The sequence below is a fragment of the Jaculus jaculus genome, chromosome 5, assembly GCF_020740685.1.
Source record: "Jaculus jaculus isolate mJacJac1 chromosome 5, mJacJac1.mat.Y.cur, whole genome shotgun sequence".
Classification (NCBI taxonomy): Eukaryota; Metazoa; Chordata; class Mammalia; order Rodentia; family Dipodidae; genus Jaculus; species Jaculus jaculus.
In genome coordinates this window covers 77,298,124-77,316,629 of record NC_059106.1, presented here as the reverse complement: position 1 = coordinate 77,316,629, position 18,506 = coordinate 77,298,124, and the positions used below count along the sequence as shown (strand labels likewise).

General features: G+C 39.9%; 1 protein-coding gene across 5 annotated transcripts in view; it reads left to right on the top strand.

Annotated features, from left to right (window-relative positions):
- Positions 1-18,506, top strand: part of Ccdc30 (coiled-coil domain containing 30) — a 164,646-nt gene that overhangs the window by 40,987 nt on the left and 105,153 nt on the right. For 4 of the 5 annotated variants that reach the window (XM_045149712.1, XM_045149711.1, XM_045149710.1 and 1 more), the window contains 2 exons: positions 878-993; positions 7,186-7,284. In XM_045149712.1, coding sequence (XP_045005647.1) covers positions 878-993; positions 7,186-7,284 — 215 coding nt within the window. The remainder of the gene's footprint in view (positions 1-877; positions 994-7,185; positions 7,285-18,506) is intronic. The other variant, XM_045149714.1, reaches the window with a different exon arrangement.

Here is an 18,506-nt window from a genome sequence, read left to right as displayed (position 1 = left end):
CCAGCTGTATTTATCCAGGCATGGTGGTGCATACCTTTATTCCAGCACTTGGGAGGCTGAGGTAGCAGGATCATGGTGCATTTGAGGCCAGCCTGGACTACAGAGTGAGTTCCATGTCAGTCTGGGCTAGTGTGGGGCCCTGTTTCAAAGCAAACAAACAAAAAAAAATGAATCACCTGTATTTAATAAGGAAATTTTGTTAACTAGCGCAGGTATGACTTGTTCTATAGAGTAAATCAGCCCTCTATGGACACTGCTGCTGCTGAGTGAAAGGGAAGTGTCTAGGAGTGTCTAACTTGTCTAAGAGTAAGGGCAAGAGGCACCTAGGAAGGTCAGTTTCTCAATCATTTAGTTTCAAAAGATAAGCTCAGTTGTTTTAAAATTCCAGCTCCAGAGCTGGGGAGATTGCTCAGTAGTTAAAGGTACTTGCTTGCAAAGCCTATCAGCCAGGTCTGATTCTTCAGTACACACATAAAGACAGATGCACGAGGTGGTGCATGTGTCTGAAGTTCACTTGCAACAACAGGAAGGCCCTAGCGGCGTGCCTATACTTCCTTTCTCTCTCTCTCTCTTTCTGTTTCGATATTTAGAAAAATTCCAGGTCCTAGAAAATCTTTTATTGCTGGGAACTCCACACTCAAGTTCATTCAGCTGGTATGAGAAGTACAAAGGGTCTTGTTCTATTTCATTAGGTAAATAGAATATTGTAGGACTGAACTTAGAGTCCAGTGCCTCTCCTACACAGATAGCCACATATGCAGAACATGGCAGGACTAACAAGAAAATCACAAATAGCAGTCCTTACATTTTTAGAGTTAGTGCCTTCCAAGCTGAAACTTTGATCCAGATGAGTAAACTGTATCCTTCTCTGTTTTAGATATACTTGACCTACAGAAAGCAAAAGGACATAATCAGAGACTGGATGAGGAAATTCTGGCCTTAAGAAACCGGGTTCGGTTACTTGACTCAGAAAAAAAAGTGCTTGAAGAAATGGTCAGTTTAATTTAACTTTTGGAATGTATTCAGTGACAATCAGCAGCCTGAGCAACAGACTCATGTCATCTAGATTGCTCCTTAAGGAGAACAGCTGGTACTGACAGCTATAAGCATCTCAGAGAGCTGCTTGCTATACTTCAACCTAGATGCAGTCTATCTGTCTTTATCTTTTGCATGCTTTAACTACCAATGCTAAACAGTGACATTATTGCTGTTGTATAAATCTACAATTGAATAAGTATTTAGGTAGTAGCATAGAATTAACACAATGGCTGAATAAAAATATTGCTCTATTATTTTGTAAAAGTTTGCCATTATTAATACTAAGCCCTCAGTTGTGTTCTTTTTAAATCATTTCTTCTTAACATGTACCTTCGTGTGTTTTGTAGTCATATGTCTCTTCAATTTTACTTTATACTCCTTTCATCATAACTATCAATGCTGGATGCAATTGCTGCTCAATAATTCTTTTTTTAAATTTATTTTTATTTTTTATTTTTTGGTTTTCTGAGGTAGGGTCTCACTCTAGCCCAGGCTTACTTGGAATTCACTCTGTAGTCTCAGGCTGGTCCAAGTGCTGGGATTAAAGCTGTGCACCATGCCCAGCCAAGAAGATTTGTCTTATTAAGTACCCATTGAGGTGATTCACTTAAGACCACAGAAAATAAATGTTGATGAAGATATAGAAAACTTAGAATCCTTTGCATTGCTCTTGGTGGTGGTGTATCTAATAGACTCTAATCTGTGTTGAAATAGTTTAGAAGTCCTCAAAAGTAGATTTACTGTGGGATCAAGTAATTCCAGTTCCAAGGATTCAAAACTACATTTTCTATACTCATGTTCATAGCATCATTACTTATAATTGCCAAAACATGAAAAAATACATGCACATTGACAAATTAATGGAAAACTATAGTATGTACATAAAATGAAGTATTATTATTTTTTAATATTTATTTTCAGGGAGAGAAAGTAAATGGGCTTGCCAGGACCTCTTGCCATTACAAATTTCAGATGCATGTGCCACTTTGTGCATCTGGCTTTACATGGGTACTGGGGAATTGAACTTGGGCCATTAGGCTTTGCAAGCACACACTTTTAACCGCTGAGCCATCTCTCCAGTCTCTAAACCCATTATTTAAATAACTATTATGTGCATATAAAATTAGTACACAAAGTGGCACATACATCTGAAATTTGTAATGGCAAGAGGTCCTGGCATGCCCATTTACTTTCTCTTCCTGAAAATAAATGAATAAAATATTAAATAATAATAATAATAATTGGTTTCAGCGTCTTTTCATGCAAATGGTATTCTGAGCTACACTTCCAGCTTGATTCTTTCTTTGATCAGCAAAGAGCCATCTTTTTTTTTTTGTTTTGTTTTTCAAGACAGGATCTCACTCAGGCAGACCTGGAATTCACTATGTAGTCTCAGGGTGGCCTCAAACTCATGGCTATCCTCCTACCTCTGCCTCCCAAGTGCTGGAATTAAAGGTGTGTGCCACCATGCCCGGCTCAACTAAGATGAAAGAAAAAAAGAGTAAAGTCAAATAAAGTCCTGCACTGAATGGGATGACCTCTCAGAAGGTAAATCTAAAATGAATTCTTGGATGTGCTCATTACATATTTTTTAATATTTTATTTATTTTTTATTTTTTTTTTTTTGGTTTTTCGAGGTAGGGTCTCACTGTAGCCCAGACTGACCTGGAATTCACTATGGAGTCTCAGGGTGGCCTCGAACTCACAGCGATCCTCCTACCTCTGTCTCCCAAGTGCTGGGTTTAAAGGCGTGTGCCACCACGCCTGGCTAATATTTTATTTTTATTTATTTATTTGACAGAGAAAGAGGGAGAGAGAAAATGGGCATACCAGGGCCTCAAGCCACTGTAAATGAACTCCAGACCCATGTGCCCCCTTGGGCATTTGGCTAATGTGGGTCCTGGGGAATCAAACCTGGGTTCTTTGGCTTTGCAGGCAAATGCCTCAACCGTTGAGCCATCCCACCAGCCCTCATTGCATATTTTTGTAAATAAATTTATAGAACAGTGGATTTCATTATGACTTTTTATATTTTGTATTATAATATTTATTAGTAGAAATAGATCTTCTGTGCATACTTTGTGCTTATATAAATTCTACATTATTTTAAGCATTTTTCTTTCAACTTATTTGGAATTTTCTGGCCAGGTGTTATGGCTTATGCCTATAATCCCAGCACCTGAGAGGCTAAAGTAGCAGAATCTCTGTGAGTTCCAGGTCAGCCTGGACTATAGTAAAATGCTGCCTCAAAAAAATGCAATCAGGGCTGGAGAGATGGCTTAGCAGTTAAGTGCTTGCCTCTGAAGCCTAAGGACCTCGGTTTGAGGCTCGATCCCCCAGGACCCACGTAAGCACTAGGTGGTGCATGCATCTGGAGTTCATTTGCAGTGGCTGGAGACCCTGGAGCACCCATTCTCTCTCTACCTATCTGTCTCTTTCTCTGTCTGTCGCTCTCAAATAAATAAAAATAAACAAAAAATTATTTTAAAAAGTGCAATCAGATCCAGGTCCTTATTGAGCAGTGGTGATGTCTGGTGGCAGCCTTGCACGAGTCCTCATGTCCTCATTCTTTCTTTAAGTCGAGGTGAGTGAATAAACCTGACTTGTTGGAAGTAGTTTAACAAATCAAAATTGAAAAAAAAGTAATACTGAAGAAAAAAATGCTCTTCCATCAAAGGAAAAACTATCTAGCAGGAGGAGTGTGTTCAAATATAAAATGAGGATCTCCCAAGAGCAAAGTTCAACATGGCCTGAGGGCGGGGGGAGTAGGCTGGTTTTTGTAAACCCAAGTGTTTATAGAGATTTGAAGCACCTAGTGCTGGCTTGCTCACTTTTACCCACTAGCTGGGAGGTCAGCAGCAGCCAGTGTTCCTTAAATTTGCTTTTAAACCTTTCATTGTGTGAACTCCAGAAGACAGATGCTGTCAGTATTCTCACCATAGTTGACCTTGGTGCATGTGGTCATCTCAGCTGTTGTAGGGCAGCCAACTTTAACCTACAGTGGGTGCCTCAACTGCTTAGTCATCCTAATGAAGTTGCATGGTTTGAAGCTTCTTGGGTTTGTGTTTATTTCTGATGTAACATTAAGATAAATATAATCAAAAACATCTTATGAGCCAGGCATGATGGTGCACACCTTTAATCCCAGCACTCGGGAGACAGAGGTAGGAGGATCATTGTGAGTTCAAGGCCACCCTGAGACTCATTGAATTCCAGGTCAGCCTGGGCTACAGTGAGACCCAACCTCAAAAAAAAAAAAAAAAAAAAAAAATCTTATGAGCCGGTCGTGGTGGTGCACACCTTTGATCCCAGCACTCTGGAGGCAGAGGTAGGAGGATCACCATGAGTTCAAGGCCACCCTGAGACTACATAGTGAATTCCAGGTCAGCCTGAGCTAGAGTGATACCCTACCTCAGGGAAAAAAAAAAAAAAAGGGCTGGAGAGATGGCTTAGTGGTTAAGCGCTTGCCTGTGAAGCCTAAGGACCCCGGTTCGAGGCTCGGTTCCCCAGGTCCCACGTTAGCCAGATGCACAAGGGGGCGCACGTGTCTGGAGTTCATTTGCAGTGGCTGGAAGCCCTGGCGCGCCCATTCTCTCTCTCTCCCTCTATCTGTCTTTCTCTCTGTGTCTGTCGCTCTCAAATAAATAAAAAATAAAAAATAAAATAAATTAAAAAAAGAGAGAGAAAAAGAAAAAAAAAGTCTTATGTTTCTTGGTGTTCTGATGAATTAAATTACACAAGGGTTCTCTTTTCAATAAAAATCACTGGAGGAGACCTCTTAAGTGGATTATGCACATGTGAAGCACTCCTTTGTTCAGGCTCATTGGATACCTACTTGGAGATGCTAAGTGCCTTTGCCTAGAAATGAAATCATGGAGAACTTGGGGAGAGGAGGTGATGAGGACTAGCACTTTTACTTGAAAATGAAGAAATAAAAACAGAATCTGAAAGCACCCCCCCCAACACACACACTTTGCTTTCTCGAAAGTGTTTTCCAACTCAATGAAATGTAACATTCAAGCCTACAGTTGTATGGAGAAAGGAGCAGGTGACACTTGTTAAAACATGCTTCTGAGCACATCTCATGGTCTTCTGTTGGGTGTGAACACATATTTGATGTCTGCTGAAGACTTGTATTGCTAAACCTTTTCTGATTCTTGAATAGAACTTACTAATGAGCCAAGTATTTTTTATTTTCACTTGAAAAGAATTGTTATTGACTGAATTCTGTCTCCCCCAAGTTCATGTTTGTTTTTAACTCCTATTATTTTTGCATTGGGTGATAGGATATTTTAGGGGTTATTAAAGTTCAGTGAGTCTTCACACTCAAAAAAATGCAATCAATTGAGCCCATGGCTCACATCTCTCTCTCTCTCTCTCTCTCTCTCTCTCTCTCTCTCTCTTTTTTTTTTTTGGACTCCTTAGCTTGTTGGGTTCATTTATTTTTTACCTTTATTGGTTTTTTGAGGTCAGGTCTTGCTCTAAACCAGGCGACATGGAATTTACTATGTAGTCTCAGGGTGGCCTCAAACTCGTGGCAATCCTCTTTCCTTTGCTTCTTAAATGCTGGGATTAAAGGCATGTGCTACCACATATGGCTAGCTTGTTGGTTTTTGAAGAGAACTCATAGCCATCCTTCAAAACCCTGTCAGACAGCCCTCTTTACTGGAGCTTTCATTGGTTTGTTCACCCTGCTTTTCTTGATGGTTGCATCCCCTTCACTGACTCTAGAAAGTTTCATTCTGGGTCAACAGGTCTTCTGTCTGTCAATCAGTCACCATGTTGTAAGCACCTATGAGCTTAGGTATAAAAGGGGTGAAAACAGGAGTTCAGAATAAGATTAGGCACACATCTCTTACGGTGCATACAAACAGTCCTCAATTCTTCCTGACCCTTTCCTTCCTCAGCCTGAACACTAAGGTGACCCTGCCCCAGGAACCTTCTTTTTTATTACTTTAAATATTGTTTTTATTTTTATTTATTGATTTGAGAGAGAGTATGAATGGGAGCACCACAGCCTCCAATCACTGCAAACAAACTCCAGATAAATGTGACACCTTGTGCATCTGGTTTACATGGGCTCTGGGGAATCAAACCTGGGTCTTTAGGCTTCGCAGGCAGGTACTTTAACTGCTAAGCCATCTCTCCAGCCCCCAGAAACCTTTTTGATCCCCCAAGAAGAGGCATCCCTTGTCTCAAGGTTCCTGTCACATGACCTTGTGGTTGTTTACTCCCTTCCCTGCCTCAGACTCAAGAAGCTTCTTTAGGATAGGTCCTGAGACATCATTGAGATCTTTGGTATTTGAGTTGGAGGCATCAAATGGTGGCTCATGTCTTTCATCTAGCACTCAGGAGGCAGAGGTAGGAGGAGCACTGTGAGTTTGAAGCCAGCCTGAGACTACATAGTGAATTCCAGGTCAGCCTGGGCTAGAGTGAGACCCTACCTCAAAAAAAAGGGGGGAGGATGGAAAGGTGGCTTAGAGGTTAAGATGCTTGCCTACAAAGCCAAAGGACCTTGGTTCGATTCCTCAGGACCCATGTAAGCCAGATGCACAGGTGGTACATGTGTCTAGAGTTCGTTTGCATGGCTATAGGCCCAGGCATGCCCATTTTCTCCCTCTCTCTGTCTCTGTATCTCTCTCAAATAAATAAATAAAATATTTTAAAAATACAATCATAAAAATAAATGGATAAACATAAAGATTTTTCATGTTTCTGTAAATTTGTACATGGAGAACCTGCAAAGTATTTACATATTTGAGTGTGTGCCCATAAAAATATTTTGGAAGGGCACAAGCTGAGTCCCTCTGGAAAATTCAGGATTGTGACATGAAGTAAAATACTACTTTTTATTCTACATACCCATATTTTGAAGTTTTAAAAAGATGTATATGAAAATCTGGGTGTGGTGGCACATGCTTTTAATCCCAGCACTTGGGAAGCAGAGGTAGGAGAATTGCCATGAGTTCAAGGCCACCCTGAAACTACATAGTGAATTCCAGGTCAGCCTGGGCTACAGTAAGACCCTACCTCAAAAAAAAAAAAAAAACAAAAAGATGTATACATGCTTATTTTTTTTAAACATACAAGTAATGTGTAACCAAACAAAATCTAATAAACCTAAAATATGTTTACTTTTTACTTAAGGTTGAAAAACTCAAAGGAGAGCTGTGTGAATCTCAAAAGAATGAAAAACTTGGAAATCACTCCCCTAGCAAAAACATGGATGTTGAAGAGAAAAGAAAGGTAGTTCTGTATTTTTTTCCCCAATTTTCAAAGTTTTAAGTAAGTTGCATCTTTATAGAGTATACTAGAGCAATTGGACCTAATCATTTGTTACTGTCTTCCTACTGGGTTGCTCTCTCTTTAGCGCAGCCAATCAGAGAAGAAGCAACTAGATTATAAAATGTTTCTAGTCACTTCCTCCTCATAGAGAGCAATTAGTTTGAAGAATATGGTTGATCATTTGCTTAAAGAAATGAATCTTAAGAAGATGGAAATCATGGAAAATGTTAATAAAAATTAAAAAAAAAAAAACAAGAAGATGGAGCTGGGGCTGGAGAGATGGCTTAGTGGTTAAACGCTTGCCTGTGAAGCCTAAGGACCCTGGTTCGAGGCTTGATTCCCCAAGACCCACGTTAGCCAGAGGCACAAGGGGCGCACGTGTCTAGAGCTCATTTGCAGTGGTTGGAGGCCCTGGTGCGCCCATTCTCTCTCTCTCTCTCTCTCTCTCTCTCTCTCTCTCCCCCCCCCTCTCTCTGCCTGCCTCTCTGTCACTCTCAAATAAATTAATTAATGAAAATATTTTTTTTTAAAAAAAAGAAGAAGATGGAGCTGGGGGCCTAGGGAAATGGCTTAGCAGTTAAGGCATCTCTTTCTCTCTCTCTCTCTCTCTGCCTTTTTGTCTGTATCAAATAAATAAATAAATAAAATATTTTTTAAATAAATAAAATGCTCAGCATATCTCCATCTTCTTTCTTTTCCTCCCTTCCTTCCTTCCTTCCTTTCTTAGAGAGGGATATATATATATATATAGAAAGAGGCAGATACAAAGAGAATGGGCATGCCAGGGCCTCTAGCCACTGCAAATGAACTCTAGATGTATGTGCCCCCTTGTGCATCTTGCTTATGTGGGTCCTGGGTAATCAAACCTGGATCCTTTGGCTTTGCAGTCAAGTGCCTTAACCTGTAAGCCATCTCTCTAACCCTATGCTGAGCATTTTAAATCATCATAGTTGGCTTATTTTTTTCTAGTTCCAAATGGCTTAAATTCATTCATTTTCTTTTTTAAAATATTATTTATTTATTTATTTGAGAGAGAACATGGCAGAGGAAAAGAGGGAAAGAAAGAGAAAGAGAGAGAGAGAGAGAGAGAAAGAGAATGGGCACACCAGGGCCTCCAACCACTGCAAACGAACTCCAGATGCATGTATCTGTCACCTCGTGCATCTGGCTCATGTGGGTCCTGAGGAATCGAACCGTGATCCTTTGGCTTTGCAGGCAAGTACCTTAACCACTAAGCCATCTCTCCGATCCAAATTCATTCATTTTCTATTTTTAAGTTTCTATGATTGATACATTTTATTTTTAATTTATAAAATCATCTAATGAGCCGGGCCTGGTGGCACATGCCTTTAATCCCAGCACTAGGGAGGCAGAGGTAGGAGGATTGCCATGAGTTTGAGGCCACCCTGAGACTACATAGTGAATTCCAAGTCAGGCTGGGCTAGAGGGAGACCCTACCTTGACAAACAAACAAACAAACAAAAAAATCAACTAATAATGGGGTAAGGGGCAGGTCATCCACTGAATTAAAAAATTGTTGTAGAAAATTAATAAAGTCTACACTCTAGTGTGGATAGTTTTTTGGGGTTGTTTCGTGTGTGTGTATGTGTGTGTGTGTGTGTGTGATCAGCCTCTGAAGTAGTGAGTAAAATAATTAAGCTGAAGGCTGATTTATGTGTGTCTAGTAGATATGTGGTAGGATCTCATTATGATTTTAATTGCCTCCCAAGGGTGTCTAATGACAATGGATATGTTTAGATGTGGTAATCATCCATTTGTGTATTTTTTTCCGTAAAGAATATCTTCATTTCTTTCTCATTTTTAATGAGGTTGTATGTACTCTTTACATTGTGTTGTAGGGGTTCTTCATATACTTTATATATTAGTCCTTTGTGATATATATATATATTACAAATGTTTTCTCCCAGCCTGTGTCATTTATTTTTATTTCCTTAACAGGGTCTTAGGAAGAGCAGAAGTTTTAAAAATTAGGTGGAAATCAATTCATCAATGTTTTATTTTATTAATTTGTGATAGGATACAAATATATTTATATATATATATATGCATACATATATATATACACACATATGTATATATTATTTTTGTTCTAAAGTCACAAAATACATTAATTATCTATTCTATTAATTATTTTATAGTTTTAGCTTATAGTGAGGTTTGTGATCTATTTCAGATAATTAATTAAGATTGAGTCTCAGAGTCGGACGTGGTGGCACACACCTTTAATCCCAGCACTTGGAAGGCAGAGGTAGGATTGCCATGAGTTTGAGGCTACCCTGAGACTGTATAGTTAATTCCAAGTCAGCCCAGGCTAGTGCAAGACCCTACCTCAAAAAAATAAAAAAATAAAAAGATTGAGTCTTAGGCATTTCCTAATGTATAGCATGCTTTTCCAGCGCATTGGAAAGACCGTTATTCCTGAGTCAGGTGTAATGTCACACACCTTTGATCACAGCACTGGGGAGGCAGAGATAGGAGGATCATTGTAAGGTTGAGACTACCCTGAGACTACTTAGTGACTTCCAAGTCAGCCTGGGCTAGAGTGAGACCCTACCTAAGGAAAAAAAAAAAAAAAAAGACAGTTATTCCTTATTGAATGACACTGGTGCCATTATCAAAAATCAACTCTGGGGCTGGTGAGATGGCTTAGTGGTTAAGGTACTTGCCAGCAAAGTCTAAGGACTCATGTTCAATTCTCCAGGTCCCATGTAAGCCAGATGCACAAAATGTCACAAGCATGCAAGGTTGTACATGTGTACAAGGAGGCACATGTATCTGGAGTTTGACTGCAGTACCTCAAGGCCCTAACATGCCAATTCTCTCTCTCTTGCTTTTGCTCTCACTTTCATTCTCTCACATAAAAAACAGACCAGTCTGTTGGGCTTACCTCAAAAAAAAACATCTCTGAGCTGGGCATAGTGGTGCACATCCCAGCACTCAAGAGGCAGATGTAGGAGGATCACTGTGAACTCAAAGCCAGCCTGAGACTACATGATGAATTCCAGGTCAGCCTGGGCTAGAGAGAAACCCTACCTCAAGAAAAAAAAAAAAAAATCAACTCTGTGGGTCTACTTCTGTACTCCTGTTCCACTGATCTGTGTTTATTCTTAGGGAAATTATATGCTATAACTTGAAGTTCAAAAGCATAATGACTCCAACTTTGTGGAGGTTTATTTTTCCCAATGATTTTTTTGGTTACTCCAGGTTGTCTGCCTTTTCATATATATTTTAGAATCAGCTTGCCATTTTTTTTTTTTGTTTTGGGTTTTTTTTTGCTGTTGTTTTTTAAGTTTATTTTTATTTATTTATTTGACAGAGAAAGAGGCAAGGAGAGAGAGAGAGGGAATGGGTATGCCAGGCCTTCCAGCCATTGCAAACGAACTCCAGACACATGCACCCCCTTGTGCATCTGGCTAACGTGGGTCCTGGGGAATCAAACCAGGGTCCTTTGGCTTTGCATGCAAATGCATTGACCGCTAAGCCATCCCTCCAGCTTCCCCCCACATTTTTTTTGAGGTAGGGTCTCACTCTAAACCAGGTGACCTAGAACTCACTGTATTCTCAGGGTGGACTTGAACTCACAGTGATCCTCCTACCTCACTGCCTTCCAAATGCTAGTATTAAAGATGTATACCACAACACCCAGCCTCCAGCTTGTCAATTTTGACATAAATGCCTTTGATGGTAGGGCACATGCTGAACAGATCAACTTAGGGAAATTTTACATTTTAACAATGTTGAGTTCTCAAACATGGTATATCTTTCAATTCACTTTAGTCTTCCCTATATGTCATATTAGAGTTTTGTATCTTGCAGTATGTGGCTCTTACTCATAATTTTAAAAACTGGAGGCACTTGGGGTTGACTGTGAATATTATACAATTACTCTATCATAATGTTATAGCTTTTTGTATATTAATTTATTTGTAAACAGAGAGAGATAGAACAATGAGAAAGAGAAAAAGAGAATATGGGTGCACTGGGGCCTCCAGCCACTGCAAATGAGCTTCAGATGCATGTGCCACTGTGCATCTGGCTTTACATGGGTACTGGGGAATTGAACCACAATCATTAGGTTTTGAAGGCAAGTACCTTAACCACTGAGCAATCTCTCCAGCCCTAAATTGTTCTTCTTAAAATCTGAAATATATTAGGCTATAGTACAGTGATAGAACACTTGTCCATCATATGTAATGCCCTGTGTTTGGTCCCCAGCACTGTAAAAAAAAAATGAAATATAAGCTGTATATCATAAAATTTGCATAGCTTCTTAAATAACTTAGCAGTTGTTAGTGTATTTATAAAAGTACAAATATGGTCACCCTCTACTTTCCATCACCTCAGGTAAAAGCTCCCTTCCCATGAGAATTCTCACTGAATTCTGATGCCTACTAAGCTACTTTCTGTCTTTGTGAATTTGCTTGTCTTGTACAATTTTTTTTTCGAGGTAGGGTTTCACTAGCCCAGGCTGACCTGTAATTCATTATGTAGTCTCAGGGTACATCTAACCCTCAGCAATCCTCCTACCTCTGCCTCCCAAGTGCTAGGATTAAAGGCATGCAATACCATGCCTGCCTTTTTTTTTTTTTTTTTTTTTGAGGTGGGGTCTCACTCTAGCCCAGGGTGGCCTGGAATTCACTCTGCAGTACCAGACTGGCTTCAAATTCAAAACTATCCTCCTACCTCTGCCTACTGAGTGCTGGGATTAAAGGTGTGCACCACCACAGTACAGTTTTAATTAATTAATTTATATTTATTTACTTCTAAGCAGAGATAGAGGGAAGAGAGACAGACAGAGAGAATGGGCACACTAGGGCCTCCAGTTGCTTGTGCCAGTATGTGCATTTGATTTTATGTGGGTACCGGGGAATCAAACCTGGGTTGTTAGGCTTTGCAAGAAAGCACATCTTATTGTATAAGTAGAAATCATACAAAGTGAAGCATTGGGGGATTCGAGAGATAGTTCAGTAGTAGAGTGCTTGCCTGTCATGCCAAAGGCACCCAGCAGCACACACACCAGCAGCAGCTTCTTTCATTGAGCCTAATGCTGTCAAGGCTCATCCACATTGCAGCATAAACTGGGACTTTATTCCTTGCAGTAGCTGAAAACTATGTCACTACATTCTGTTCAGCAGTTCACCATTTCAGCATTTAGTGCTTTCCACTGTGGCAATTGTGAATAGTGACATTGTGAACATTCATTTACAAGTTTTGTAAGGGTCCGAGAATCATTGAAGAAAGACCCCAGACTCAAATAGTATGTAAAAGCAAAGAGCATTTATTCTGCAGAATCAGCCAGCATGTGGGGGTCAACTAGTGATATGAAATGGGGACCTTGAGAGGAGCTCGCGGGCCCCATTTAAGCATAGTTAGGGGAATTTTTGGAGAGTTAGGTCATCTTTTAATGTGATTGGCTAAGCAAACAAAAGTTATATTTATACACCTTTGATTGGCTATGGCCCAGATTTTACCATCCCTGGACATGTTTAGACATGTTTTAGAGACTTTGCAGGAATTGACTCAGCCCTGGAGCCCGCTATCTCAGGCAAGTCCTTTTATTGGTCATAGTCCAGAGATAGTAGAGGAACTGACTCAGGCCCCTGGGCGGCTGTCTTTCTCCCCTCCCCCACATACACACCATGTGTCAGGGTCACTGTTGATTAGCCCTTTGTGGTTTTTCCCAGAAGTCTTGCCTGCCACTCCTAGAAATGAAACTTAGGCCTAGCTGTAAACTGGAGGAAATTTGATCCTCTCAGTTTTTGTGTGATACATGTTTTCTTTTTTTCTGGAAATGTACTTAGGGTTACTGGTTAAACTCTACACTAGATCCTTTTGTTTTGGTTTGGATTTGTGGATAGGGTCTTGATATAACCCAGGCTGACCTCAAATCTGTGATTCTCCTTCCTCAGTTTTCCTGAGATTACAGGTTTGTTCCACTGATTCCCAATTTTTACATTTAATCTTTGAGTAGTAGATAGCTCTAGGTGCTAGGATGAACCTCCAGATCAGACACAGTTATAGGAGGAAGGGAATTTATTTGAAGCTTCAGGTCCTGGGGAAGTTACATAATGACAGAAGAAGACATCCCTCACACCCTTCACAGGTCCACGCAGAGAGCAACCACCTTTACCACAGCAAGCACACTTCAGGAACACAAGGTAGAACTCAACACTTTGCATATCTTTAAACTGGAATTCCCTAAACAAATCTTAAGGCTGGACCCTAGGATACACCCACAGTGACACCTCCTCTAGCCGTGGTGTGGGAGACCTAAATTATAAGCTTTAATAAACTCCTGAATCAATTGGAAGCCATCAATTCCAACCACCACACCCCACCCTTGGTCCCCAATAGATTCATAACCATCTCACATTGTGTATTGTGTTTAGTCCAAGTTTAAAGGTTTCCAGTCTTTACTGACTTAAGATAGTTCGAAAGTCCCAAGTCTCATCTGAGATTTAAGATGATCTCTTAGCTGTGAGACATGTAAAATCAAAACAAGTTATTCATTTTTTTTAATTTTTAAAATTATTTATTTCTGGGAGAGAGAGAGACAGAGACAGACAGACAGATAGACAGACAGACAGAGAGAGAGAATGGGCATTCCAGGGCCTCCAGCTGCTGCATACAAACTCCAGATGCATGTGCCACCTTGTGCATCTGGCTTACATGGGTCCTGGGGAATCGAACCTGCATCATTTGGCTTTGAAGGCAAGTACCTTATCTGCTAAGCCATCCCTTAAACCCAAGTTACATATTTTTAACATATAAAGGCATAGAGTAAACATTTTCAATAAGACATAACAAAGAGGCTGGACAAATGTAAACTTAGTAACCATCCAGCAAACATTTGTAGTTTAAGTCTGACATCATGACCAGTGACACACCAGCCTCTGGATTTTTCAATTCCGCCCTTCAGCAGTGCTGAATAGCCAAGGAAAACTTTTATCCCAGGCCATCAGCCCTCAATGATAGCCCTTGTACAGTCCTGGTATATGCAAAATATCTTCGGATTTCTATGTAACCCACAGTCCATCTTTTAGTGGCTCCATCAGCCTCTTTATGAAGCTCATTATGTCTTGCCTTTATGCCACATCTGAAACTGTGTGTACTTTATAACCACTCTGTCTTTTTTATGATTCTAAAACCAATACCTGGTGTGTAGGATGCAGCCATATTTTTAATATAAGAATGAAATAAATCGTAACTTTAAAGAGCAGGTTTTTTCTTTTCTTTTCTTTTCTTTTCTTTTCTTTTCTTTTCTTTTCTTTTCTTTTCTTTTCTTTTCTTTTCTTTTCAAATCTCTCAAAAGAGTTTGATTCCTATCAATTAGTCTTTCTGGGGTGAGATGACCTCAGGCATTTTCTCCATTTTGTGAATGTAAAGCAGTTCAGCCATCTTCCTTAAGGTTGTTAATGTGTTTGACAATAGCAGCTTCAGTGACCTAAAACCAGTCTTTGTGTCAGTAAATTTTAAACTTGTTTTAATTTATATCTCTTAGTCCCACATCTTTAGCCAAGCACATCAGTTCATTACAAATTTAACCTTGATTAAACTCTCTGGGTATGGGCAGCAGAATATAGCCAGCCCTTATGTCAGTAGCCCAGTTCCAACAAAGCTTTTTGCAGTCTTTCCTTCCTCTTAGAAAGTTCATAAGCCAAGCTTCCAAATACAATTTTCTCTGTACTTAACATTTTTATTTACTTTTTATTGACAATTTCCATGATTATAAACAATATCCCATGATAGTTCCCCCCCACACTTTTCCCTTTAAAACTCCACTCTCCATCATATCCCCTCCCCCTCTCAATCAGTATATCTCTTTTATTTTGATGTCATGATCTTTTCCTCTTATTATGATGGTCTTGAGTAGGTAGTGTCAGGCACTGTGAGGACATGGATATCCAGATTTGGCTTTTACATTCTTTCCACCACCTCTTCTGCAATGAACCCTGAGCCTTGGAAGTTATGATACAGATATTTCAGTGCTGAGAACTCCTCTGTCATATCTTCTCAGCACTATGGTGCCATCCCAAGATTACTGCCATCTGAAAACAGAAGATTCTCTAACCAAAAGTGAGAATAGCATTAGTATATAGGTATGAACATTAAGAGAAGTGCTTACTGGGCAGTTTGGTGAGCATAGTATATACATTAAGCCAGACACCAGCAGACATTACACCCCTAGGGCTCATGACTACCCCTGTTGGAGGTTTTCAGTATCAGGATGTATTCCTTCCCATGGAGCAGGCCTCCAGTCAAACTAGAGAGTGGTTGGTTTCCCCCATAATAGAAGTGCCACTATTGTACCCATTGGCTCATTTGACCTGGCTGGCCAAATATAAGGCTTACAGTGCCCAGTGTTGAGTATCTTCATGGGTGACTTCTCTCTCTCCCATTGAACTGCATGCAGTGTGGCCTTTTCCAGATTTCTGTCAATTGGTCTACATGGAGGAGGTTTTCAGCTCAGCTCCAGCAGGATTTCTCAGTGACCTTGCAGCCCATGTACTTAGCATTTTTAAACTCTCATCAGAATAGTCTATAATACTTGGCTTACCACTCTAAATAGTGTCTTAATTATAAGCACCAAGTTTCTCATTCCTTCAGCATACAAGTTCTAAAAGACCAAAATCCACATGGGCAGGTATATCTCACTAACACCCCACTCTTGGTACCAATTCTGTGGTAACCAGCATACTGTAGGGCTGGATCCTAGGATCCACCCACAGTGATACCTCCTCCAGCCAGGCAGCTGGAGATCTAAATTACAAGTTTTAACAAACTCCTGAATCGATTAGAAAACGTCCATTTAAAGCACAACTCTCTGAGAAACCACCACACTAGTTTCCAATGCAGATGTGCCATTTTCCATTCCCTCAGCAGTGGATGAAGTTAACTCAATTTCTGTTCTTTATAAATTATCCAATCTATGATATTTTGGTATAGCAGTACAAATGGACTAAGAACATCCTGTTTTCTAGCTCTTTCAAGCACCATTCTATGTTCTATGATTTTGACTATCTAGGTCTTCATTGGGGGGTCATGTGCTATTGTCTTAGTATGGTTGCCTCATTCCATTTAGAAATGTCTTCATAGCTGGGCATGGTACGCCAGGCCTCCAGCCACTGTAATCAAACTCCAGACGTGTGTGCCACCGAGCACACATGTACAACCTTGTGTGCTGGTGTCACTGTGTGTGTCTGGCTTATGTGGGATCTAGAGTTGAACATGGGTCCTCAGGCTTTGCAGGCAAGCACCTTAATCCTTAAGCCATCTCTTCAGCCCTTAGCTGGGTTTTTTTTTTTTAAAAGACAGGATCTCATATTTCCCAAGCTGGCCTCAGTATTGTTATATATCCAAGGATGACCTTGAACTTCTGAACCTCCTGCCTCTACCTCCCCAATACTGAGAGATTACATGGGTGTACCACTACATCTGGTTTTATTTAGTGCTATGTATCAAACCTAGGTCTTTGTGAATCTCTACCAACTGAAACACATCCCCAACCCTATATATATTAATACTTCCTGACTCACCGTGTCATTCACACTTTCTTTTCTTTCTTTCTTTTTTTTTTTTTTGTTTGTTTGTTTAAGGTAAGGTCTTGCTCAAACCCAGGTTGACCTGGAATTCATTATGTAGTCCCAGGCTTGCCTCAAACTCACAGTGATCCTCCTACTTCTACCTTCCAGGAGCTGGAATTAAAGACATGTACAATCATGCCCAGCTCATTCACGTTTTTTATTTCTTTTCTATCTTATGTCTGATGGTTTACCCATTATTGTCAGTGAAATATTGACGGTTCCAGTTGGCCTGGGATGCAGCTCAGTGGTAGAGTGCTTGCCTAAAGACAACTTTTTGCTCCAGTTGTCTTGTTATATATCCAAGAATGGCCTTGAAATTCTGAACCTGCTGCCTCCATCTCTCTAATACTGAGAGATATTACATGTGTGTACCACCACACCTGGTTTTATTTTGTGCTACGTTTCAAACCTAGGTCTTTGTGAATGCTATGCAAGCACTCTAAGCCATTGTTTATTGGGAATATGTTAATTTCTCCTTCATTTTTGAAGGATAGGTTTTCTGGATAGAGGATTCTTAGTGACTGCTTTTTTAAATTTCCTTTTAGTATTGTAAATATTATAGTTTCTGATGAGAATTACAATTATATTAGTTTCTGATAAGAATTCTATTATTACCTTTATTGAGGATCCTTTGTATATAACAATTCATTTTGAGGAAAAAACACACACACAAACAAACAAACAGCAGCCAGGTATGGCAGTGCATGCCTTTAATCCTAGCACTGGGGTCATCTTTTCTAAAAAAAAAATATTTATTTTGAGAGAGAGAGGCAGATGAAGAGAAAGAATGGGTACAACAGAGCCTCTAGCCACTGCAAACGAACTCCAGACATATGTGCCACCTTGTGCATCTGGCTAACGTGGGTACTGGGGAATTGAACCTGGGTCTTTAGACTTCATAGGCAAGAGCCTTAACCATTAAGCAATTTCTCCAACCCTCAGGTCTTCTTGTATTTGGCTTTTAACAATTTGATTCTAAAGTATATTGTGTTCCATATATTAGTGTCTCTTTGAATTAATTTTATTTAGGGTTGAATGTTTTGGACATTTGTATTCATGGCTTTTTATCCAATTTGGGGAATCTTCACTTTTTTTTTCAGGGGGGAGGTTCAAGGTAGGGTCTTTCTCTAGTCCAGGCTGACCTGGAACTCACTATGTATTCTCAGGGTGGCCTCGAACTCATGGCGATCCTCCTACCTCAGACTTCCGAGTGTTCAGCCATTTTCTAATACCTCAAATAATCTCTCTCTTCTTTCTCTCATTTACTGGGACTCCTCCAGTGTGAATGATGGTCTGCAGATGGTGTCTATTGGGCTCTGCTCACTTTCATTAATATTTTTTGCATTTTTATTCCTCAAATGTGGGTACTGAGGTTGAATCTGAGTTGTTAGGCTTTGCAGGCAAGCACCTTTAACTGCTGAGCCATCTCTCCAGCCCATTGTTTAGTATCTTTTTTATTTTTATTTTATTTTATTTTTAGATTCTAAATTTAATTTTTTTTGTTATTTTTATTTATTTATTTGAGAGCAACAGACAGAGAGAGAAAGAGGCAGATAGAGAGAGGGAGAGAGAATGGGT